The 26,103-nt window shown below is 54.5% G+C and overlaps 1 protein-coding gene across 1 annotated transcript in view; it reads right to left on the bottom strand.

Moving 5' to 3' along the window:
• nvl (nuclear VCP like) overlaps positions 1-25,185 on the bottom strand; it is a 287,895-nt gene extending 262,710 nt beyond the window's left edge. The window contains exons 1-7 of the mRNA XM_041188172.1: positions 24,920-25,185; positions 19,881-19,995; positions 17,806-17,876; positions 17,108-17,160; positions 14,895-14,979; positions 12,322-12,373; positions 3,252-3,512 (exon numbers count right to left, since the gene is read on the bottom strand). Coding sequence (XP_041044106.1) covers positions 3,252-3,512; positions 12,322-12,373; positions 14,895-14,979; positions 17,108-17,160; positions 17,806-17,876; positions 19,881-19,937 — 579 coding nt within the window. The 5' untranslated portion in view covers positions 19,938-19,995; positions 24,920-25,185. The remainder of the gene's footprint in view (positions 1-3,251; positions 3,513-12,321; positions 12,374-14,894; positions 14,980-17,107; positions 17,161-17,805; positions 17,877-19,880; positions 19,996-24,919) is intronic.
• Between the last annotated feature and the right edge of the window lie 918 nt (positions 25,186-26,103).

Raw genomic sequence — 26,103 nt, 5'->3', positions numbered from 1 at the left:
TTTGGCAAGTAGAACTGCTGCCCCCTTGTGGAATAAACTGGTTCTGTATCACTTTTCATTCTTTTTCGAACATTTTCCCCATTAACAGATTTACCCAGTTTACGGTGGACAGTCTATCAGATTGAAATCAGCTGTACCCAAATCTGCGATTTAGCTGTTTCACATTTCTCCTTTTCAAATACGACATTGACCTGAATCATATTATCATTGCTATGAGATAAATGACGTACTGTTAGGTTGTGAACTAAATGGCTCATTGCTCAGGAGAAAATAGAATATGGCCTGCCTCCTTGTTGGTTCTAAGACAGGCTGCTGCAGAAAACTACTCTGCACATACTCAACAACTTCACTGCTTTTCTGACAACTACTTATTCCAAACTATTTAAGAGTTAAAATCTCCCTTCAAAACCACTCTGTCTTGATGACACATCTGTCTAATCGCTCTATTCATATCCCAGTAATCCACCAGTTCTACAGCAATAACCAGGAGGTCTCTGCACACCTCCCACGAGCCAAATCCTTTTGTATTTCTAAGTACCAGCCATAGCCTCCGCTGCTTGCTTATCGCTCATTCGATCCTCTCTCATCAATGAAGCGGTTTCATTCTTAATCACAAAGGCTGACCCTCCCTCTTTCCCATTTTCCTCTTTGTTCCGGTAGTCCTTATAACCAGAAACATAGAAAATAGGAGCAGGAGTAGGTCATTCAGTCCTTCAAGCCTGCCCCACCATTCAATATGATCATGGCTGATCCTCTAGCTCAATGCCATACTCGCACTCTCCCAATACCCCTTGACATCTTTAGAGTCTAGAAATCTATTTCCTTCTTAAATATATTCAGTGACTTGGCCTCCACAGCCTTCTGTGGTAGAGAATTCCACAAGCTCACCACCCTCTGAGTGAACAGGTTTCTCCTCATCTCAGTCCTAAATGGTCTACCCCATATCCTGAGACTGTGATCCCTTGTTCTAGACCCCCTCCCGCCCCAGCCAGAGGGAATACCATCCCTGCACCCAGTCTGTCCAGCCCTGTCAGAATTTTATATATTTCAATGAGATCCCCTCTCATTCTTCTAAACTCCAATGAATACAGGTCCAGTTGGCCCAATCTCTCCTCATACAATAGTACTGCCACCCCAGGAATCAGTCTGGTGAACTTTCACTGCTCTCCCTCTGTGGCAAGTATATCCTTTCTTAGGTCAGGAGACCAAAACTGTACACAATTCTCCAGGTGTGGTCTCTCCAGGGCCCTGTACAGCTGCAGTAAGACATCCTTGCTCCTGTACTCAGGTCCTCTCACAATGAAGGCCAATAGACCTTTTGCCTTCTTAACTGATTGCTGCTCCTTCATGCTTGCTTTCAGTGGTTGGTGCACAAGGACACCCAGGTCCCTTTGTACATCATTATTTCCCAATCTATCACCATTTAAATAATACTCTGCCATTCTGTCTTTCCTACAGAAGTGGATAACTTCACATCTATCCACATTATACTGCATCTGCCATGTACTTGCCCACTCACTCAACCTGTCTAAATCACCTTGAAACCTCTTAGCACCCTCCTCATCGCTCCCATTCCCACCAAGTTTTGTGTTGTCAGCAAATTTGGAAATATTACTTTTTGTTCCCTCATAAGTCATTGATATACATTGTGAATAGCTGGGGCCCAAGCACCAATCCCTGCAGTACCCACTAGTCACCACCTGCCACTCTGGAAAAAGACCCTACTCTGCTTCCTGTCTGCTAACCAATTCTCAATCCATACTGCCTCCAATCCCATGTGCTTTAATTTTACACACTAACTTCTTATGTGGGACTTCATCAAAAGCTTTCTGAAAGTCCAAGTACTCCACATCCACTGATTCTCCCTTATCTATTCTACTAGTTACATCCTCAAAAAAACTCCAGTAGGTTTGCCAAAAATGATTTCCCTTTCATAAATACACGTTGACTTTGTCTCATCCCCTTGATATTTCTCTTTCTGCTCTTTCCCTCTCAGACTGACTGTCTTGCACCCATGTCTCAGTAAAGTTGAATTTGTGGCAGTAATTCTTTCAATTTTCCCGATATCTGTGTGTTTACATATCCCGCTGCTGAGAGGGTAATGGTGACCATTTCATCGGCCCATGGTTATGTTTGGCGGACCAGGGAACTCTTGGTGCCGGCCACCAGGCACACTGGAAGGATTTACAGCTCGATAATCAGCCTGTTTGGCCGCGTTATGAATGTACCTTCCATGGACAGCAAGTCCTGAAATGGGACTTGAACTGGGAGCTTGTGGCCCAGAGATAGGGACCACAAGACCTCATGTTTACACGTGGAACATTTATTTGGACCAGAGTCTAAGCCTGTCCTTCAACTCTGATGTTTCACTCACACATTTCTTATTTCTGTCTCCTGGTTTAATCACCAAATGTTTTCATTTTCCCTTGACCTGTAGTACCTAAAGCACAATTTCTCTCCTTCCTTCCAAACTATTATTTATACCACCTTTTCCACCTGAGCCCTGGCCCAGCCACTAACAAGTTTAAATTCCTCATGACCACCCGATTCATCCTTTCACCGGGACTCCCCTCCCCGCGGCCCCCTCCCCTCCCCAGCACTGGTGCTGGTGTCCCATGAATAGAGCCCTCCTTTCCGTATCTTTCCTTCAGTCATGTGTTCACCTCCCTGATCTGCTTATACCTCTGCCCATTTGTACAATGGTTCAGGTAATAACCCAGAGATTATAATCTTTGTGCTCCTGTTCTTTACTTTAGCTCCAAGTTTCCCAGAATCTCTTTGCTATTCTTTCCTATGCTGTTGGTCCCAAATTGGATCATAAGGTAAATTACCAGGTACCAGGAAAAGAAAGTCCATGATTATCCATCCTGCTTATAAAGGGCACGTTCTGGCCCGCTATTGAAAGCCCATTAACTCGTACCTTTCCCTTCGGAGCTACTTTATCCTTTGCAAACTTTACAATCCCTGCCCTCTTGGACCATAGAAGACAAAACCAGAATAAAGACAAGATCTTTACCATCCAGCAGGATACGAATGGCTTTAACACCAGTCCAAGGGCAGACTCTCGCTAAGCCGGCCAGTCAGTCTGTGTGCCGGAGTCCTGCAGTGGAGCTAAAAGCTGCAACCACAATAGACAGAAGGCTGGGCAGGAAACACACAGCTACAGAAATTTCAGGATTATTTCAATCCTTATTTCTTTTGGTAAAAATAACAAATTGTATTCACTGGTTTGGGAGAAATGGGCTTGTTACCTCAGAACTCTGTGCAGTTTCTCTCTCATTGACGACACCACCCTCTGAGTGACGAAGTCCTGAAGATCTGTCTATAAACCAACCGCCCACAGGCAGCCCTGTACCTCCCAGGGTCCCTCCCGACTGACCAACAGTCCCTGTGCCTGCCCGCCTGTCTGTGCTGTCACCCTCTGGCATTTTCTTGGCTGGCCAAGGGGAGGTGGGCTCTGGGTTGGTTTTCCGATAGAGACTCAGCAATGAGGAGTTCAGCTGATTGGTCAACTGCGGATGAAGGAAACATAAAACATCACTCAGTCGTAGGTGGTGGTCATTCAGTCAGAGTGAACCCTGACCCACGGCCAGGGAGCCAACAAACCCCGACCCACGGTCAGGGAGCCAACAAACCCCGACCCACGGCCAGGGAGCCAACAAACCCCGACCCAACAAAACCCGACCCACCAAACCCTGACCCACGGCCACGGAGCCACCAAACCCCGACCCAGGGCCAGGGAGCCACCAAACCCCGACCCACGGCCAGGGAGCCACCAAACCCCGACCCACGGCCAGGGAGCCAACAAACCCTGACCCAACAAACCCCGACCCACCAAACCCTGACCCACGGCCAGGCAGCCAACAAACCCTGACACACCAAACCCCGACCCACCAAACCCCGACCCACCAAACCCCGACCCACGGCCAGGGACCCACCAAACCACGACCCACGGCCAGGGAGCCAACAAAACCCGACCCACGGCCAGGGAGCCAACAAACCCCGACCCGACAAACCCCGACCCGACAAACCCCGACCCGACAAACCCCGACCCGACAAACCCCGACCCGACAAACCCCGACCCGACAAACCCCGACCCGACAAACCCCGACCCGACAAACCCCGACCCGACAAACCCCGACCCGACAAACCCCGACCCACGGCCAGGGAGCCAACAAACCCCGACCCACCAAACACCGACCCATGGCCAGGGAGCCAACAAACCCCGACCCACGGCCAGGGAGCCAACAAACCCCGATCCACCAAACCCCAACCCACCAAACCCCGACCCACGGCCAGGGAGCCAACAAACCCCGACCCACCAAACCCCGACCCACCAAACCCCGACCCACCAAACCCCGACCCACCAAACCCCGACCCACCAAACCCCGACCCACCAAACCCCGACCCACCAAACCCCGACCCACCAAACCCCGACCCACCAAACCACGACCAGGGAGCCACCAAAGCCCGACCCACCAAACCCCGACCCACGGCCAGGGAGCCAACAAACCCCGACCCACCAAATCCCGACCCACGGCCAGGGAGCCACCAAACCCCGACCCACCAAACCCCGACCCACCAAACCCCGACCCACCAAACCCCGACCCACCAAACCCCGACCCACGGCCAGGGAGCCAACAAACACCGACCCACGGCCAGGGAGACAACAAACCCCGACCCACGGCCAGGGAGCCAACAAACCCCGACCCACGGCCAGGGAGCCAACAAACCCCGACCCACGGCCAGGGAGCCAACAAACCCCGACCCACGGCCAGGGAGCCAACAAACCCCGACCCACGGCCAGGGAGCCAACAAACCCCGACCCACGGCCAGGGAGCCAACAAACCCCGACCCACGGCCAGGGAGCCAACAAACCCCGACCCACGGCCAGGGAGCCAACAAACCCCGACCCACGGCCAGGGAGACAACAAATCCCAACCCACGGCCAGGGAGACAACAAACCCCGACCCACGGCCAGGGAGCCAACAAACCCCGACCCACGGCCCGGGAGCCACAAAACCCCAACCCACCAAACCCCGACCCATGGCCAGGGTGCCAACAAACCCCGACCCATGGCCAGGGACCCACCAAACCCCAACCCAACAAACCCCGACCCACCAAATCCCGACCCATGGCCAGGGAGCCACCAAACCACGACCCACCAAACCCCGACCCACGGCCAGGGAGCCAACAAACCCAGACAAACCAAACCCCAACCCACGGCCAGGGAGCCAACAAACCCCGACCCAACAAACTCCGAGCCACGGCCAGGGAGCCAACAAACCCCGACCCACGGCCAGGGAGTCAACAAACCCCGACCCACGGCCAGGGAGCCAACAAACCCCGACCCACCAAACCACGACCCACCAAACCCCGACCCACGGCCAGGGAGCCAACAAACCCAGACCCACCACACCCCGACCCACCACACCCCGACCCACCACACCCCGACCCACCACACCCCGACCCACCACACCCCGACCCACCACACCCCGACCCACCACACCCCGACCCACCACACCCCGACCCACCACACCCCGACCCACCACACCCCGACCCACCACACCCCGACCCACGGCCAGGGAGCCACCAAACCCCGACCCACCAAACCCCGACCCACCAAACCCCGACCCACCAAACCCCGACCCACCAAACCCCGACCCACCAAACCCCGACCCACCAAACCCCGACCCACCAAACCCCGACCCACCAAACCCCGACCCACCAAACCCCGACCCACCAAACCCCGACCCACCAAACCCCGACCCACCAAACCCCGACCCACCAAACCCCAACCCACCAAACCCCGACACACCAAACCCCGACCTACGGCCAGGGAGACAACAAACACCGACCCACGGCCAGGGAGCCAATAAACCCCATCCCACGGCCAGGGAGCCAACAGACCCCATCCCACGGCCAGGGAGCCAACAAACCCCTAACCACCAAACCCCGACCCACGGCCAGGGAGCCAACAAACCCCGACCCACCAAACCCCGACCCACGGCCAGGGAGCCAACAAACCCCGACCCACCAAACCCCGACCCACGGCCAGGGAGCCAACAAACCCCGACCCACGGCCAGGGAGCCAACAAACCCCGACCCACGGCCAGGGAGCCAACAAACCCCATCCCACGGCCAGGGAGCCAACAAACCCCTCCCACGGCCAGGGAACCAACAAACCCCGACGCACCAAACCCCGACCCACGGCCAGGGAGCCAACGAACCCCGACCCACGGCCAGGGAGCCAACGAATCCCGACCCACGGCCAGAGAGCCACCAAACCCCGACCCACCAAACCCCAAACCCCCAAACCCCGACCCCCAAACCCCGACCCCCCAAACCCCGACCCCCCAAACCCCGACCCCCCAAACCCCGACCCCCCAAACCCCGACCCCCCAAACCCCGACCCCCCAAACCCGACCCACCAAACCCCGACCCACCAAACCCCGACCCACCAAACCCCGACCCACGGCCAGGGAGCCAACAAACCCCAACCCACCAAACCCCGACCCACGGCCAGGGAGCCAACAAACCCCGACCCATGGCCAGGGAGCCAACAAACCCTGACCCACGGCCAGGGAGCCAACAAACCCCGACCCACGGCCAGGGAGCCAACAAACCCCGACCCACGGCCAGGAAGCCAACAAACCCCGACCCACGGCCAGGAACCCACCAAACCCCGACCCACGGCCAGGGAGCCAACAAACCCCGACCCACCAAACCCCGACCCACGGCCAGGGAGCCACCAAACCCCGACCCACCAAACCCCGACCCACGGTCAGGGAGCCAACAAACCCGGACCCACCAAACCCCGACCCACGGCCAGGGAGACAACAAACCCCGACCCACCAAACACCGACCCACGGCCAGGGAGCCAACAAACCCCGACCCACGACCAGGGAGTCAACAAACCCCGACCCACGGCCAGGGAGCCAACAAACCCCGACCCACGGCCAGGGAGCCAACAAACCCCGACCCACCAAACCCCGACCCACCAAACCCCGACCCACCAAACCCCGACCCACCAAACCCCGACCCACCAAACCCCGACCCACCAAACCCCGACCCACCAAACACCGACCCACGGCCAGGGAGCCAACAAACCCGGATCCACCAAACCCCGACCCACCAAAGCCCGACCCACCAAACCCCGACCCACGGCCAGGGATCCAACAAACCCCGACCCACCAAATCCCGACCCACGGCCAGGGAGCCACCAAACCCCGACCCACCAAACCCCGACCCACCAAACCCCGACCCACCAAACCCCGACCCACCAAACCCCGACCCACGGCCAGGGAGCCAACAAACACCGACCCACGGCCAGGGAGACAACAAACCCCGACCCACGGCCAGGGAGCCAACAAACCCCGACCCACGGCCAGGGAGCCAACAAACCCCGAACCACGGCCAGGGAGCCAACAAACCCCGACCCACGGCCAGGGAGCCAACAAACCCCGACCCACGGCCAGGGAGCCAACAAACCCCGACCCACGGCCAGGGAGCCAACAAACCCCGACCCACGGCCAGGGAGCCAACAAACCCCGACCCACGGCCAGGGAGCCAACAAACCCCGACCCACGGCCAGGGAGCCAACAAACCCCGACCCACGGCCAGGGAGACAACAAATCCCAACCCACGGCCAGGGAGACAACAAACCCCGACCCACGGCCAGGGAGCCAACAAACCCCGACCCACGGCCCGGGAGCCACAAAACCCCAACCCACCAAACCCCGACCCATGGCCAGGGTGCCAACAAACCCCGACCCATGGCCAGGGACCCACCAAACCCCAACCCAACAAACCCCGACCCACCAAATCCCGACCCATGGCCAGGGAGCCACCAAACCACGACCCACCAAACCCCGACCAACGGCCAGGGAGCCAACAAACCCAGACAAACCAAACCCCAACCCACGGCCAGGGAGCCAACAAACCCCGACCCAACAAACTCCGAGCCACGGCCAGGGAGCCAACAAACCCCGACCCACGGCCAGGGAGTCAACAAACCCCGACCCACGGCCAGGGAGCCAACAAACCCCGACCCACCAAACCACGACCCACCAAACCCCGACCCACGGCCAGGGAGCCAACAAACCCGGACCCACCACACCCCGACCCACCACACCCCGACCCACCACACCCCGACCCACCACACCCCGACCCACCACACCCCGACCCACCACACCCCGACCCACCACACCCCGACCCACCACACCCCGACCCACCACACCCCGACCCACCACACCCCGACCCACCACACCCCGACCCACGGCCAGGGAGCCACCAAACCCCGACCCACCAAACCCCGACCCACCAAACCCCGACCCACCAAACCCCGACCCACCAAACCCCGACCCACCAAACCCCGACCCACCAAACCCCGACCCACCAAACCCCGACCCACCAAACCCCGACCCACCAAACCCCGACCCACCAAACCCCGACCCACCAAACCCCGACCCACCAAACCCCGACCCACCAAACCCCGACCCACCAAACCCCGACCCACCAAACCCCGACCAACGGCCAGGGAGCCAACAAACCCCAACCCACCAAACCCCGACACACCAAACCCCGACCTACGGCCAGGGAGACAACAAACACCGACCCACGGCCAGGGAGCCAATAAACCCCATCCCACGGCCAGGGAGCCAACAGACCCCATCCCACGGCCAGGGAGCCAACAAACCCCTAACCACCAAACCCCGACCCACGGCCAGGGAGCCAACAAACCCCGACCCACCAAACCCCGACCCACGGCCAGGGAGCCAACAAACCCCGACCCACCAAACCCCGACCCACGGCCAGGGAGCCAACAAACCCCGACCCACGGCCAGGGAGCCAACAAACCCCGACCCACGGCCAGGGAGCCAACAAACCCCATCCCACGGCCAGGGAGCCAACAAACCCCTCCCACGGCCAGGGAACCAACAAACCCCGACGCACCAAACCCCGACCCACGGCCAGGGAGCCAACGAACCCCGACCCACGGCCAGGGAGCCAACGAATCCCGACCCACGGCCAGAGAGCCACCAAACCCCGACCCACCAAACCCCAAACCCCCAAACCCCGACCCCCAAACCCCGACCCCCCAAACCCCGACCCCCCAAACTCCGACCCCCCAAACCCCGACCCCCCAAACCCCGACCCCCCAAACCCGACCCACCAAACCCCGACCCACCAAACCCCGACCCACGGCCAGGGAGCCAACAAACCCCAACCCACCAAACCCCGACCCACGGCCAGGGAGCCAACAAACCCCGACCCATGGCCAGGGAGCCAACAAACCCTGACCCACGGCCAGGGAGCCAACAAACCCAGACCCACGGCCAGGGAGCCAACAAACCCCGACCCACGGCCAGGAAGCCAACAAACCCCGACCCACGGCCAGGAACCCACCAAACCCCGACCCACGGCCAGGGAGCCAACAAACCCCGACCCACCAAACCCCGACCCACGGCCAGGGAGCCACCAAACCCCGACCCACCAAACCCCGACCCACGGTCAGGGAGCCAACAAACCCGGACCCACCAAACCCCGACCCACGGCCAGGGAGACAACAAACCCCGACCCACCAAACACCGACCCACGGCCAGGGAGCCAACAAACCCCGACCCACGACCAGGGAGTCAACAAACCCTGACCCACGGCCAGGGAGCCAACAAACCCCGACCCACCAAACCCCGACCCACCAAACCCCGACCCACCAAACCCCGACCCACCAAACCCCGACCCACCAAACCCCGACCCACCAAACACCGACCCACCAAACACCGACCCACGGCCAGGGAGCCAACAAACCCGGATCCACCAAACCCCGACCCACCAAACCCCGACCCACCAAACCCCGACCCACCAAACCCCGACCCACCAAACCCCGACCCACCAAACCCCGACCCACCAAACCCCGACCCACCAAACCCCGACCCACCAAACCCCGACCCACCAAACCCCGACCCACCAAACCCCGACCCACCAAACCCCGACCCACCAAACCCCGACCCACCAAACCCCGACCCACCAAACCCCGACCCACCAAACCCCGACCCACCAAACCCCGACCCACCAAACCCCGACCCACCAAACCCCGACCCACCAAACCCCGACCCACCAAACCCCGACCCACCAAACCCCGACCCACCAAACCCCGACCCACCAAACCCCGACCCACCAAACCCCGACCCACCAAACCCCGACCCACCAAACCCCGACCCACCAAACCCCGACCCACCAAACCCCGACCCACCAAACCCCGACCCACCAAACCCCGACCCATGGCCATGACCCACCAAACCCCGACCCACCAAACCCCGACCCACGGCCAGGGAGCCAACAAACCCCGACCCACGGCCAGGGAGCCATCAAACCCCGACCCACGGCCAGGGAGCCATCAAACCCCGACCCACGGCCAGGGAGCCAACAAACCCCGACCCACGGCCAGGGAGCCATCAAACCCCGAACCACGGCCAGGGAGCCATCAAACCCCGTCCCACGGCCAGGGAGCCATCAAACCCCGACCCACGGCCAGGGAGCCAACAAACCCCGACCCACGGCCAGGGAGCCAACAAACCCCGACCCACGGCCAGGGAGCCAACAAACCCTGACCCACGGCCAGGGAGCCATCAAACCCCGAACCACGGCCAGGGAGCCACCAAACCCCGACCCACCAAACCACGTCCCACAGCCAGGGAGCCACATCAGGAGCCAACAAACCCATCCCATTCACACAGCGCCACCCCAACGGCCAACCCATTCCCGCCACACTCCCTCGCCGCCCCCTCCACACTCCCTCGCCGCCCCGCCACACTCCCTCGCCGCCCCCTCCACACTCCCTCGCCGCCCCCTCCACACTCCCCCGCCGCCCCCTCCACACTCCCCCGCCGCCCCCTCCACACTCCCCCGCCGCCCCCTCCACACTCCCCCGCCGCCCCTCCACACTCCCCCGCCGCCCCTCCACACTCCCCCGCCGCCCCCTCCACACTCCCCCGCCGCCCCCTCCACACTCCCCCCGCCGCCCCCTCCACACTCCCCCGCCGCCCCCTCCACACTCCCCCGCCGCCCCCTCCACACTCCCCCGCCGCCCCCTCCACACTCCCCCGCCGCCCCCTCCACACTCCCCCGCCGCCCCCTCCACACTCCCCCGCCGCCCCCTCCACACTCCCCCGCCGCCCCCTCCACACTCCCCCGCCGCCCCCTCCACACTCCCCCGCCGCCCCCTCCACACTCCCCCGCCGCCCCCTCCACACTCCCCCGCCGCCCCCTCCACACTCCCCCGCCGCCCCCTCCACACTCCCCCGCCGCCCCCTCCACACTCCCCCGCCGCCCCCTCCACACTCCCCCGCCGCCCCCTCCACACTCCCCCGCCGCCCCCTCCACACTCCCCCGCCGCCCCCTCCACACTCCCCCGCCGCCCCCTCCACACTCCCTCACCGCCCCCTCCACACTCCCTCACCGCCCCCTCCACACTCCCTCACCGCCCCCTCCACACTCCCTCACCGCCCCCTCCACACTCCCTCACCGCCCCCTCCACACTCCCTCACCGCCCCCTCCACACTCCCTCACCGCCCCCTCCACACTCCCTCACCGCCCCCTCCACACTCCCTCACCGCCCCCTCCACACTCCCTCACCGCCCCCTCCACACTCCCTCCACCGCCCCCTCCACACTCCCCCCACCGCTGCCCCCTCTATAACCCCCGCTGCCTCCACCGCCCATAGCAATTTACCAATTCCCTCCACACTCCCCCCACCGCTGCCTCCTCCATACCCTCACTATCGCCTCCACCCAACACTTTAGCGATTCCCTCCACCCTCCCTCCCGCTGCCCCCTCCACCCTCCCTCCCGCTGCCCCCTCCACCCTCCCTCCCGCTGCCCCCCCCACCCAACAACCTAGCGATTCCCTCCACCCTCCCTCCCGCTGCCCCCTCCACCCAACAACCTAGCGATTCCCTCTACCCTCCCTCCCGCTGCTCCCTCCACCCAACAACCTAGCGATTCCCTCTACCCTCCCTCCCGCTGCCCCCTCCGACTGCTCCCTCCACTCCCCCGATTTACCAATCCCCTCCACCCTCCCTCCCGCTGCCCCCTCCGACTGCTCCCTCCACTCCCCCGATTTACCAATCCCCTCCACCCTCCCTCCCGCTGCCCCCTCCAACTGCTCCCTCCACTCCCCTGACTTACCGATTCCCTCCACACATTCCCTCTGCCCCCTCCACCCTCCACAGCTTCAGGCAAGCAGGTCTCACTGAGCAAAGGCTGACACTAATCTGGAAATCACGTCAAATAATTGATCATTAAATCCGAATCAACCTACCGGGTATTCTGGGTAATCCTCACTGTCAGACGAATCAGAGGCCGGGTCCCCACTGCAAAATAGAAGTTGTCATGGATTGAAGAGCAATTAAGGCAGACAATCCATTAGGGCATTAGCACGGGGTTAGATACAGAGTAAAGCTCCCTCTATACTGTCCCCATCAAACACTCCCAGGACAGGTACAGCACGGGGTTAGATACAGAGTAAAGCTCCCTCTACACTGTCCCCATCAAACACTCCCAGGACAGGTACAGCACGGGGTTAGATACTTCCTTGACATAACTAGTTGAGAAAACTGCCAGGGGGTTCTCTACCATGTTCTACTGCAAGCCTACCTTCACTGGTTAGTACACACATTGGGGTTTTTACAGTCCCCTGCATTATAAGATGGATCTTATCAGCAACCTTGTAAATAGGGCCTGATCCATTTGCTCATCGTGCAAGCTTGATGCTGAAATAGGGCACATCAAACACATCTTGCGGGATAATGGCCACAGTGATCAGATCATTTCACACTGCATATTACGCAAGCTCATGAACGGGCCTAAGGCCGTTACTTTCGGCCCTGAAAAGTGTCCAGTCTCCCTCAGATTACCCTGGGTAGGTGTCTGGCAAGGTATCTGAAAAATTGGAGCAACAGGTGAAGCTAGCTGTTTCACGCTGCAGCATAGTAACAGTAGTGGGATTCACCACTAACAGGATGTGGCTGTCAAGCCAAAAAGACGTTCTGCCTACCACACAAATGAATAATGTGGTATATGAGCTTCAGTGCCTGTGTGATGCTAAGTCTGTAGGTCGTACATCCCAAAGACTGGCAGATCATATCAAACAGCATGTCCCAGCTGCTGTTCACAACCGGCAGGGTACACACCGTATCCAACCAGCCCATGCTTGCAAATCTCAAAACACAGTGTCCAACATAAAATGTGATTCTGCGATTGGACATTTGCTGATTAATCCTCAGAATAACACTGGCGCTCAACTTAAGATTGTCAGTCAGGCTCACAGTGTGGCTCATTTGCGTGTTCTGGAAGCTACATATATTATTACACAGGGGCCCTGTTCTTTGCAGAAGGAACATGTCCACACATTGCGCCTGTTCCAGCTAAACAAGTTAAGTGACAGCCATTTGCTGGGTCAAGCTGCCTGGTTTAAATTTCAAACAACGCTCGGCATTTAACTGTCAATCACCATGAGTTGGTGTATTCTCCATGGCAACATCTCTACCAATCAGAGTCCATTTGCCAACCATTCAGCACTCCCTTCACAAACAGTATAAATTGTTGTTTTCACCTCATATTGGTATTCTTGCCAAGTGTCCTGATGAATGCAAGATTAAAAGCTTCAACATGACTCTTTTTTAGCAATACTTAAGACAGAATTAGACAGACTCGCCTGCAACGCACATTGTGGGTTTTAAGGGTTTTAGTATAAAATTACTTGTGTTAGGATAATGACATCAGCAGAAAGTCTGGTAACTTAATGAGTAAACAAGTTACAGCATGTGTCTAAAACAGCTCTTCAGAATAAGCAGGCTAAGCAAGAGAAGACAACTGGTGTTGGAATTAACTATTAGTCCTGTAGGCAACAAACACCAGAATTGTATCAAATTGCTTCAGATAGCACAAAGTGAAATTGTTGTTTGGGCTAACAAAAGAACAAAGAAAGCGTCAAGCGGTGAGAGCGTCGGGCGGAGAGAGCGTCGGGCGGAGAGAGCGTCGGGCGGAGAGAGCGTCGGGCGGAGAGAGCGTCGGGCGGAGAGAGCGTCGGGCGGAGAGAGCGCCGGGCGGAGAGAGCGCCGGGCGGAGAGAGCGCCGGGCGGAGACAGCGCCGGGCGGAGACAGCGCCGGGCGGAGACAGCGCCGGGCGGAGAGAGCGCCGGGCGGAGACAGCGCCGGGCGGAGACAGCGCCGGGCGGAGACAGCGCCGGGCGGAGACAGCGCCGGGCGGAGACAGCGCCGGGCGGAGACAGCGCCGGGCGGAGACAGCGCCGGGCGGTGAGAGCAGTTTCTACTGTCTGTAGAACAATATAGTACAAGATGCCGAGGTCCGCCAAAGAGTTGGGACACCTCTGTGGACTCATCTCCTGTGCAAGGTGCTGCAGGATGGATTCAGGAGATTGGACATTTATCTCAAGTTGTCCAAGGTTGTAGTTGTGAGCTGACCAGTTGACAGTTGGTGTGGGTGCATGAGATTTGTATGTGTTCTGCGATTGATGTTTCAATACAAGAGATGGGAGATGCAAATCTTTTATCCCTTGCTGAAGTATTCAAGTTACTGGTACAATATTCTCTAACTTATTAATCAAATGAAGTGGAATTGTTGAATTTTGACATCAGGTTAGAATATGCCAGTGACACTCCTATCCAAGGGTTAGACCCCTGATGGACAGTGGGCAACTGACGCCAGTGGCATTCGACCCCAAAAGGGTCACTGGGGGGTATAGGAGGGACAGAAAAACAACAACTGGAACAATTCAGAATATAAAACAAGCGCCACAAGATTACAATCACCAAACCATGTCACATTCCAGTATTAATGCGCACGGATCTCAGAAATCCCAGATTCCCTACCCGTTGTCTGTATGACTCTGTCGAGCCCGTTTTGCAAGATGCTCCTCCTCAAAATTCAACATTTCATTACTGATGGATCGATAAACTGTAGAAACAGGTCACTGCAGGTCAGTAAAACACACACCGAATGGCTGGAAACTCAAGATGCCACAGCAAACAATATGTTTGGTCTGAGTTCACTTGACAACTTTAAATTTAAGACAAGATACTTTCTGGTCTAACATTACCCAATAACTTGTGGAGTAAACTCACTGTAGCAACTGGCATTTATATAACGCCCAGAAATGTTAACAAGCAAGATTTGACAACAAACCACATAAGGAGATATTCGGACAAGTGTCAAAAACTTGACTACAAAGATTGTTTTACAGAGTTTTAAAAAGAGGAGAGGGATAAAGAAATTGTGCTATTTCATTCATTCATGGAATGTGGGCATTGCTGACTGGGCCAGCATTTATTGCCCATCCCCAATTGCCCTTGAGAAGGTGGTGGTGAGCTGCCTTCTTGAACCACTGCAGTCCATGTCATGTAGGTACACCTATAGTGCTATTAGGGAGGGAGTTCCAGGATTTTGACCCAGCGACAGTGAAGGAACAGCGATATATTTCCAAGTCAGGATGGTGAGTGACTTGGAGTGGAACTTCCAGGTGGTGGTGTTCCCATGTGTCTGCTGCCCTTGTCCCTCTAGATAGTAGCAGTCGTGGGTTTGGAAGGTGCTGTCAAGGGAGCCTTGGTGAATTGCTGCAGTACATCTTGTCGATGGTACACACTGCTGCTACTGTGCGCCGGTGGTGGAGGGAGTGAATGTTGACGGATGTGGTGCCAATTAAGCGGGCTGCTTTGTCCTGATAGTGCCAAGCTTCTTAAGTGGGAGATGCACTCATCCAGGCAAGTGGAGAGTACTTCATCACATTCCTGACCTGTACCTTGTAGATAGATGGTGGACAGGCTTTGGGGAGTCAGGAAGTGAGTTACTTGCCTAGCCTCTGACCTGCTCTTGCAGCCACAGTATTTATCTGGCTAGTTGAGTTCAGTTCTGGTCAATAGTAACCCCCAGGATGATAGTGAGGGGGATTCAGTGATGGGAATGCCATTGAATGTCAAGGGGCAATGGTTAGATTCTATCTTTTGTTGGAGATGGTCATTGCCTGACACTTGTGTGGTGTGAATGTTGCTTGCCACTTGTCAGCCCAAGCCTGGATGTTGTCCAGGTCTTGCTGCATTTGGACATGGACAGCTTCAGTATCTGAGGAGTCATGAATGGTGCTGAACATTGTGTAATCATCAGCGAACATCTCACTGCTGACCTTATGATGGAAGGAAGGTCATTGATGAAGCAGCTGAAGATGGTTGAGTCTAGGGCATGACCCTGAGGGACTCCTGCAGTGATGTCTTGGGACTGAGATGATTGACCTCCAACAACCACAACCATGTTGGTATGACTCCAACCAGCAGAGAGTTTTTCCCCCCATTCCCATTGACTCCAGTTTTGCTAGGGCTCCTTGATCCTGACGATGGAGATGTTTGTGGAGCCTCCTCATCCTGTGAGTTGTTTAGTTGTCCACCACCATTCATGACTGCAGGGCTGAGATCTGATCCATTTTACAGAGGGTTTTAAAAGGAGGAGAGGGATAAAGAGATTGTTTTACAGAGAGTTTTAAAAGAAGAGGGATAAAGGGGTTTAGGATGGAAATTCCAGAGTTTCGAGCCTCAGCATCTAAAAGCACAACTGCCAATGGTGGAGCGATGAAAATCAGAGATGTGGAGGTGTGCAAGGTTCAGATCTCAGGCTCAGTAGTCAGTCTGGCCTGGTTAAGCTGCCTCAGCCAGGGCAAGCCAGCACTAAAATGAGCCTCGGTGGCAAAGGAGAGTGTCAGTCAACATGGATTCGTGCTCCTGTTCACCACCCAGTGACTCAACTGAGAGATAGGGTGTGGGATGGCATCAGGCTCATCTTTCTACCTGCCCCTCACCCATCTTAGGTGCAAGATAGCCCTCAGTGGCTCAGGTCACACACGGGGAGCAAGCAGCGAGAGAAGTGGATGGCCATCCTCGTCTCCAGAACCCGGTATCTCTGGGAGACTGGCAAATTCAAACTGAGCCAATGGGAAGCAGCATAGTTCTGCCCGAGAGGTCCCTCCCTTCCTGAGCGATTCCGTTGTGCCCATCATGCAGCGAGGACCCTCTCACACTCAACCGCACAGCTGACTCACCTTTATCCACCTGGATCCTGAAGGCATTCCTCTTCCTGCGGCCATAGTCTGAGCTAATGTTGGGAAGGGAGAGAGGGGTGAAGAGAGAAATGTTTACATTGTTCAAACTCTCACTTCAGATACAAGGTGAAACAACACAACAGAAATGGCTTTGCACTGACATTCTCTCAGAAGCCTCCTGAATGCTCTGCCATCCAATATGACCATGACGGATTTTCCACCTCAATTTCACTTTACTGAACTATCCTACATCCCTTAATATCGAAAAATCCATCAAACCGTTTTGAAAAACTCAATCATAGAGCATTTCTGGGGTAGGGAATTTAAAAGATTCACAACTGTCTCAGTGAAGCAATTTCTCCTTATCTCAGTCTCAAGAGAAAAGATGGGAATAGGGAGGGAGAATAAAAGAGGACCGAGGGTTTGGGGGAAGGGCTTTCCCGAGAGCTGTTCAGTCAACAGGAAGCAACCGAGGTGTCTGGTTCTGTTACTGAGGCACGAATAATTCTCAATATTGAAGGAGAAAGCGAGATGGGGCAGACTGGCAATGACACCTGTCTCCCTGCTCCTAGCTTAGATCAACAAACAGAGGAAACCGGGAGTCAAGGCTCAGGAATTAATGAGCTCTGTGGGCACACCAGAGAACACATGCACCAGACAACTCAAGGAAGGGAGGGTTTGCACAGGACAGGACTCACCTGTACAATCGTTGGAGATCAGCAGCAAGAATTCCAATATCCACATATTGCTCGCCACTATCACGGAGGTACTGAGAGATGGAGGAACATTAAATTATCGTCACAGAGAAAGACCTCACGCGCACACCTTAACTTCACGCCTCACTCCAACCAGAGCCTTTTACCCCCATCTGCAACAGCCTTCCCTGGACCTGCACTAAACACAGCCTCCTCCCTCAAACCCACCTTACCCCAAACCCCCTCCCTCAAACCCACCTCACCCCAAACCCCCCCCCTCCAGCCGGCCTCACCCCAAACCCCCTCCCTCGAACCCACCTCACCCCAAACCCCCTCCCTCGAACCCACCTCACCCTAAACCCCCTCCCTCCAGCCAGCCTCACCCCAAACCCCCTCCCTCCAGCCAGCCTCACCCCAAGCCCCCTCCCTCAAACCCACCTCACCCCAAACCCCCTCCCTCAAACCCACCTCACCCCAAACCCCCTCCCTCAAACCCACCTCACCCCAAACCCCCTCCCTCAAACCCACCTCACCCCAAACCCCCTCCCTCAAACCCACTTCACCCCAAACCCCCTCCCTCTAACCCACCTCACCCCAAACCCCCTCCCTCTAACCCACCTCACCCCAAACCCTCTCCCTCCAGCCGCCTCACCCCAAACCCCCTCCCCACAGCCGGCCTCACCCCAAACCCCCTCCCTCCAGCCGCCTCACCCCAAACCCCCTCCCTCAAACCCACCTCACCCCAAACCCCCTCCCTCAAACCCACCTCACCCCAAACCCCCTCCCTCAAACCCACCTCACCCCAAACCCCCTCCCTCCAGCCAGCCTCACCCCAAACCCCCTCCCTCCAGCCAGCCTCACCCCAAACCCCCTCCCTCCAGCCGCCTCACCCCAAACCCCCTCCCCACAGCCGGCCTCACCCAAACCCCCTCCCTTGAACCCACTTCACCCCAAACCCCCTCCCTTGAACCCACCTCACCCCAAAACCCCTCCCTCAAACCCACTTCACCCCAAACCCCCTCCCTTGAACCCACCTCACCCCAAACCCCCTCCCTCGAACCCACCTCACCCCAAACCCCCTCCCTCAAACCCACCTCACCCCAAACCCCCTCCTTCAAACCCACCTCACCCCAAAACCCCTCCCTCCAGCCAGCCTCACCCCAAACCCCCTCCCTCCAGCCAGCCTCACCCCAAACCCCCTCCCTCCAGCCGCCTCACCCCAAACCCCCTCCCTCCAGCCGCCTCACCCCAAACCCCCTCCCCACAGCCGGCCTCACCCCAAACCCCCTCCCTTGAACCCACTTCACCTCAAACCCCCTCCCTTGAACCCACCTCACCCCAAACCCCCTCCCTCGAACCCACTTCACCCCAAACCCCCTCCCTTGAACCCACCTCACCCCAAACCCCCTCCCTCTAACCCACCTCACCCCAAAACCCCCTCCCCTTGAACCTACCTCATCCCCAAGAACCAGAGAGAAGTTATGACGCAGAAGGGGGTCACTCAGCTCATCATGTCTTCCTCGGCCAAACAAAAGAAACTAGCTGTTCATTTCAATCCCATTTCCCAGCACCTGGTCCGTAGCCTTGCAGGTTACAGCACTTCAGATGCAGATCTAGGTTCCTTTTTAATGAGACGAGCGTTTTAGCCTCAACCACCGATTTAGGCAGTGCCCCCCCACTCCCCTTTCCCCTGACCCCCCCCCCCCCCCCCCCCCCCCCACTCCACCCCCCTTCCCCCCCTCCCCGAACCTCCCACCCCTTGGGTACATTCCGAGCCCCCTTTCCCTCCACCTCACGCCAATTCCCTCCCTTTCCTTCCACTTTCCCTTGAACCCCCTTCCCCTTGACCTCACCCTGATCTCCCTCCCTTTGACCATACCCCGATCCCTGACCTCAACCCGACCCCTCCCCTTGGATTCACGCCAACCCCCTCCCCTCCTTTCCACCTCACCTCGACCCCCCTTCCCATCAACCTCACCCTGACCCCCCTCCCCTCGACCAGACCCCAACCCCCCTTCCCCTAGACCTGGCCTCACCCTGCCCCTCACCCATGCCCCCCTCCTCTCTGCACTGCTTACCTGTTTAACTCTGTGTTTCAGTCGAGTATCTCCCAGGTGTTCCCCTCTGTTCCTCATACCCCCTGCAGTCCCACTTGTCCCTCACGTCCAACACTTGGCAGCAGTTCCACTCCAGCTGGCATTGTGGATATTAATGGGTTACATATAAGATTCTCGCCAAGACATCATCGTCGCAGACACATGAAGCTGCACCAAATTCCTCTCGTCTTTTCTAATTGCAAACTCTGGACACTATTCACACAAGTGACTTCTTGTCTTTATCGTTTCTCATCTCAACCCAAACCGCTTCTACATCCGGCTTTCCTGAACTTAGGTCATCCCTCTCTAATGTGCTAGTACCATCATTAATTAACATGGCCACCCCTCCAACTTTTCCGAGCTTCCTGTCCTTCTTAAATGTCACATACCCTTCAACATTCAGGTCCCAATCTATGTCATTCTGCAGCCATGTCTCTGGAATGGCTATCAGATGGTACGTATTTCTATTTGCACTATCAGTTCATTTGTTTTATTTTGAATGCTACATGCATTCAGATACAGAGCCTTTAATTTTGTCCCTTCATTATTTTTGTAATGTCTGGCCTTATCTGCTGATTTACTCTTAGATTTGTACTCTCTGTCCCTTCTTGTCACTTTCTGTTTATCATTTCCCATGTTAGTACCTTTCTCTCTTGCCTTATCTCTACTCCTTGGTTTACCACATCTTCCCAAATTTGATCCTTTGCCCCCACCATTAAGTTTAAAGCCTTCTCCACTTCCCTAGTTATGCAGCTCACTAGAACATCAGTCCCAGCATGGTTCAGGTGTAGACTGTTCCAACGCTACTGCCCCCACTTCCCCCAGTACAAGTGCCAGGGCCCCACAAAACGGAACCCACTTCTCCCACATCATTCTTTGAGCTACATATTCATTTCTCTAAACTTATTTTGCCCTATGCTAATTTGCATGTGGCTCAGGTAACAATCCAGAGATTACCTTTGTGGCTCTGCTTCTTAATTTGGTGCCTAGCTCCATATATGGCCTATGCAGAGCATCCTGCCTACGCCGTTGGTACCTACATGGACCACAACAGCTGGATCCTCCCCTTCCCACTGTCAGTTCCTCTCCAGCCCTGGACAAATGTCCCGAGTTCTGGTTCCAGGCAGGCAACACAGCCACTTAGACTCTCATTCCTTGCTGCAGAAAACAGTGTCAATCCCCCTCACTATACTGTCCCCTAACACCACAACATTCCTTTTTTCTCCCTTCACTTGAATACCACAGTGCCATGGTCAGTCAGCTCATCCACCCTCCAGTCCCCACTCAAACCTGTTGTATTCAATTGCAGAGGCTCACACTCCTGCACTCTGGGTCCCCTTACCTGCCTCACTCACAGTCACAGCCTCCTGTCCCTGACCACATCCCAAATCAGAAAACCCTATCCTAAGTGGTGTGACCACCCCGTGGTACAGAAATTTGGATAGGACGTGGCTATCAACCCTTGGTCACTGTGCTGGGGCCAGCTATGCAGATCTATCTACTACTCTGTTCCCATTTCTCTGTCCTTTCCCCATCTCCATTTAAACCTTCAAATTCTTAACCATCTCTCTTGGAAATTGTGTTGTCATTTGTGCCTGTGCTAAATCATTCCAACAAAAAGCAGCGAGTTCACTTCCCTGATGTGATACAGTATCCACAGCTCAGCCTCCAGCTTAATGACTCTGAGCTGAAGCTCCTCAAGCTGCAGGCACTTACTGCAGATGTGCTTTCCCTGGGTGACACTGGTATCCAGGAGCTCCCAAATTCTGCAGCCATGACACATAACCTGTCCAGCCATACCTATGTGTTTTAGTTAATTATTTAATGATTTTATTCAATTATTTTATTTTCATTTATGTATTTTATTAATCTTACCACAATTTTCTGTACTATTTTGAACCAACAGCTAGCTTCTTCTCCTCCAGTACAGCAAGAATTTGCAAGGTGAAAAAAAAACCAAAAGGGAGTGCCTCGCTCCCATGCTCACTGAACTCCCTCAGCTCACCAAACGCTCACATTCCAGTGAAGTCATACTCAGCGCTGCTTGCACTGATAATGTCTGAATTTATACGTTCTGAAACAAAGGGACTGAGCCTAGGTACAGAACAAACCAGTTCAAGCTATTGCCCTTAATTAACCATTTCAGCTGCTGCAAATGGATAGCGTTTATCTCCCTGTTTAGGCCCTTGGATAAGACTTCGAATTTAAACAGTACTTGCAGTTAAATGTTAAATTTATACAATATTAGATTATTAAAAAGAGATTTAAGATAACCCCAACTAACCAATATTCTCACACTCCATTAACAGATGCACTACCTGCAGCCGGTGGCCCAGTCTTATATATTGAATAGAGAGACATTACCGGTGCCCTATGGACAAGTGCTGTATATTGTAGAGAGAGACATTACCTGTTCTCTCTGGCCCAGTCCTGGATATTCTGTATAGAGATATGACCTGCTCTCTCTGGCCCAGTCCTGTATATTCAGTATAGAGACATTACTTGTTCTCTCTGGCCCAGTCCTGTATATTCTGTATAGAGACATTACCTGTTCTCTCTGGCCCAGTCCTGTATATTCTGTATAGAGACATTACCTGTTCTCTGTGGCCCAGTCCTGTATATTCTGTATAGAGACATTACCTGTTCTCTCTGGCCCAGTCCTGTATATTCTGTATAGAGATATTACCTGTTCTCTGTAGCCCAGTCCTGTATATTGTATAGAGAGACATTACCTGTTCTCTATGGCCCAGTCCTGTATATTGTATAGAGAGACATTACCTGTTCTCTGTAGCCCAGTCCTGTACATTGTATAGAGAGACAAGACCTGTTCTCTCTGGCCCAGTCCTGAATATTCAGTATAGAGACATTACCTGTTCTCACTGGCCCATTCCTGTATATTCTGTATAGAGACATTACCTGTTCTCTCTGGCCCAGTCCTGTATATTCTGTATAGAGACATTACCTGTTCTTACTGGCCCATTCCTGTATATTCTGTATAGAGACAGTACCTGTTCTCTCTGGCCCAGTCCTGTATACTCTGTATAGAGACATTACCTGTTCTCTCTGGCCCAGTCCCGTATATTCTGTATAGAGACATTACCTGTTCTCTCTGGCCCAGTCCCGTATATTCTGTATAGAGACATTATCTGTTCTCTATAGCCCAGTCCTATGTATTGTATCGAGAGGCATTATCTGTTCTCTCTGGCCCAGTCCTGTATATTGTATAGAGAGACATTACCTGTTCTCTCTGGCCCAGTCCTGTATATTCTGTATAGAGACATTACCTGTTCTCCCTGGCCCAGTCCTGTATATTGTATAGAGAGGCATTACCTGTTCTCGCTGGCCCAGTCCTGTATATTGTATAGAGAGACATTAACTGTTCTCTCTGGCCCAGTCCTGTATACTCTGTAGAGAGACATTACCTGTTCTCTGTAGCCCAGTCCTGTATATTGTATAGAGAGACATTACCTATTCTCTCAGGCCCAGTCCTGTATATTGTATAAAGAGACATTACCTGTTCTCTCTGGCCCAGTCCTGTATATTGTATAGAGAGACATTACCTGTTCTGTGGCCCAGTCCTGTATATTGTATAGAGAGACATTACCTGTTCTGTGGCCCAGTCCTGTATATTGTATAGAGAGATATTACATGTTCTCTCTGGCCCAGTCCTGTATATTGTATAGAGACATTACCTGTTCTCTGTGTAGCCCAGTCCTGTATATTCTGTATAGAGACATTACCTGTTCTCTCTGGCCCAGTCCTGAATATTCTGTATAGAGACATTACCTGTTCTCTCTGGCCCAGTCCTGTATAGAGAGACATTACCTGTTCTCTCTGGACCAGTCCTGTATATTGTATAGAGAGACATTACCTGTTCTCTCTGGCCCAGTCCTGTATATTGTATAGAGAGACATTACCTGTTCTCTCTGGCCCAGTCCTGTATATTGTATAGAGAGTCATTACCTGTTCTCTCTGGACCAGTCCTGTATATTCTGTAGAGAGACATTACCTGTTCTCTCTGGCCCAGTCCTGTATATTCTGTAGAGAGACATTACCTGTTCTCTCTGGCCCAGTCCTGTATATTGTATAGAGAGACATTAACTGTTCTCTCTGGCCCACTCCTGTATATTGTATAGAGAGACAATACCTGTTCTCTCTGGCCCAGTCCTGTATATTGTATAGAGAGACATTACCTGTTCTCCCTGGCCCAGTCCTGAATATTCTGCATAGAGACATTACCTGTTCTCTCTGGCCCAGTCCTGAATATTCTGTATAGAGACATTACCTATTCTCCCTGGCCCAGTCCTGCATATTGTATAGAGAGACACTACCTGTTCTCTCTGGCCCAGTCCTGTATATTGTATAGAGAGACATTACCTGTTCTCTCTGGTCCAGTCCTGTATATTGTATAGAGAGACATTACCTGTTCCCTCTGGCCCAGTCCTGTATATTGTATAGAGAGACATTACCTGTTCTCTCTGGCCCAGTCCTGTATATTGTACAGAGAGACATTACCAGTTCTCCCTGGCCCAGTCCTGTATATTGTACAGAGAGACATTACCAGTTCTCCCTGGCCCAGTCCTGTATATTGTATAGAGAGACATTACCTGTTCTCTCTGGACCAGTCCTGTATATTGTATAGAGAGACATTACCTGTTCTCTCTGGACCAGTCCTGTATATTGTACAGAGAGACATTACCTGTTCTCTCTGGCCCAGTCCCGTATATTGTATAGAGAGACATTACCTGTTCTCCCTGGCCCAGTCCTGTATATTGTATAGAGAGACATTACCTGTTCTCTCTGGCCCAGTCTTGTATATTGTATAGAGAGACATTACCTGTTCTCTCTGGCCCAGTCCTGTATATTCTGTATAGAGACATTACCTGTTCTCTCTGGCCCAGTCCTTTATATTGTATAGAGAGACATTACCTGTTCTCGCTGGCCCAGTCCTGTATATTGTAGAGAGAGACATTACCTGTTCTCTGTAGCCCAGTCCTGTATATTCTGTATAGAGACATTACCTGTTCTCTCTGGCCCAGTCCTGAATATTCTATATGATAATTTGCTGCTTGGAGACTTGTTTTGCCTCCACTGTCTCCATGTGGAGCAAGTCCTTTTCCGGTCCTCGGATGAAGCTGTCCGTTGTATTTGCATTAGAAAAACAGAGAATACTGAAAGATGAGTTTATATTATCGTAGATTAGCTGCTGCAGGTGATGGGAGTGCCGATTGCGGCTACCTGGCGACATCAGGCTGATATTTTTAATGTTTCACAGTTTAACAGGCACTTTTCTAGACAGCCCACCTTCTCCTCATTCAAATAACTTTATTGGTCACCAAGCCGTTACCGGAAGCTGCGCACTGGGTCTCTCCGCAGCTACCGGCAGGCGGCCGCCATCTTAGTGGCCTTGACGTCACCAGCTAACACCCTCCCTTTGTGGCCATCTTTGAAAAGGTGCGCTCACTGCTTGTTAATTCAGCGCATGCTCCAATGTTCCAAGAGAGATGGATAAGAATGAACAGGAACACTGACTCATTCTGCTGCCCAGATCCAGCACACACCAAGTCCCATTCATCCTTCACCCCTGTGCTCCCCAATCTACCCAGCCTGCCATTTGCTTGATTTTAAAATTCTCTTCCTTGTTTTCGTGACTCTCCAAGACTCCCCCCCCACCCCCCCCAAATAACGGAGATGTTTGCACTGCTCCAATTTCAGCCTCTTGAGGCTTCCCTGGTTTCCATCATTGACAACTCTGCCCTCAGCTGGAAAGGCCCTAAATTAAAGAATTCCTCCCTTAATATTTCCAAATATCGCTCCTCTTCATAGGGCTTTGAGATATTTTGCTATGTTAAAAGGACTATATAAATGTTAAAAACAAAAAAACTGCGGATGCTGGAAATCCAAAACAAAAACAGAATTACCTGGAAAAACTCAGCAGGTCTGGCAGCATCGGCGGAGAAGAAAAGAGTCGACGTTTCGAGTCCTCATGACCATGAGGACTCGAAACGTCAACGCTTTTCTTCTCCGCCGATGCTGCCAGACCTGCTGAGTTTTTCCAGGTAATTCTGTTTTTGTTCTATATAAATGTTAGTTGTTCATGTTATCATATTCAGCTGGTCCTACCTGCACAAGTCGCAAGAAATCTCCCAGTTCTTTGTGCTGGGCGCTTATGTAGTTTTCACTGGTTAAACACCCACTTCTACAA

This window comes from Carcharodon carcharias, chromosome 5 (genome assembly GCF_017639515.1).
Source record: "Carcharodon carcharias isolate sCarCar2 chromosome 5, sCarCar2.pri, whole genome shotgun sequence".
NCBI classification, from domain to species: domain Eukaryota; kingdom Metazoa; phylum Chordata; class Chondrichthyes; order Lamniformes; family Lamnidae; genus Carcharodon; species Carcharodon carcharias.
Note: the sequence above shows the minus strand (reverse complement) of the source record. Positions and strands in the feature narration are given on the sequence as shown.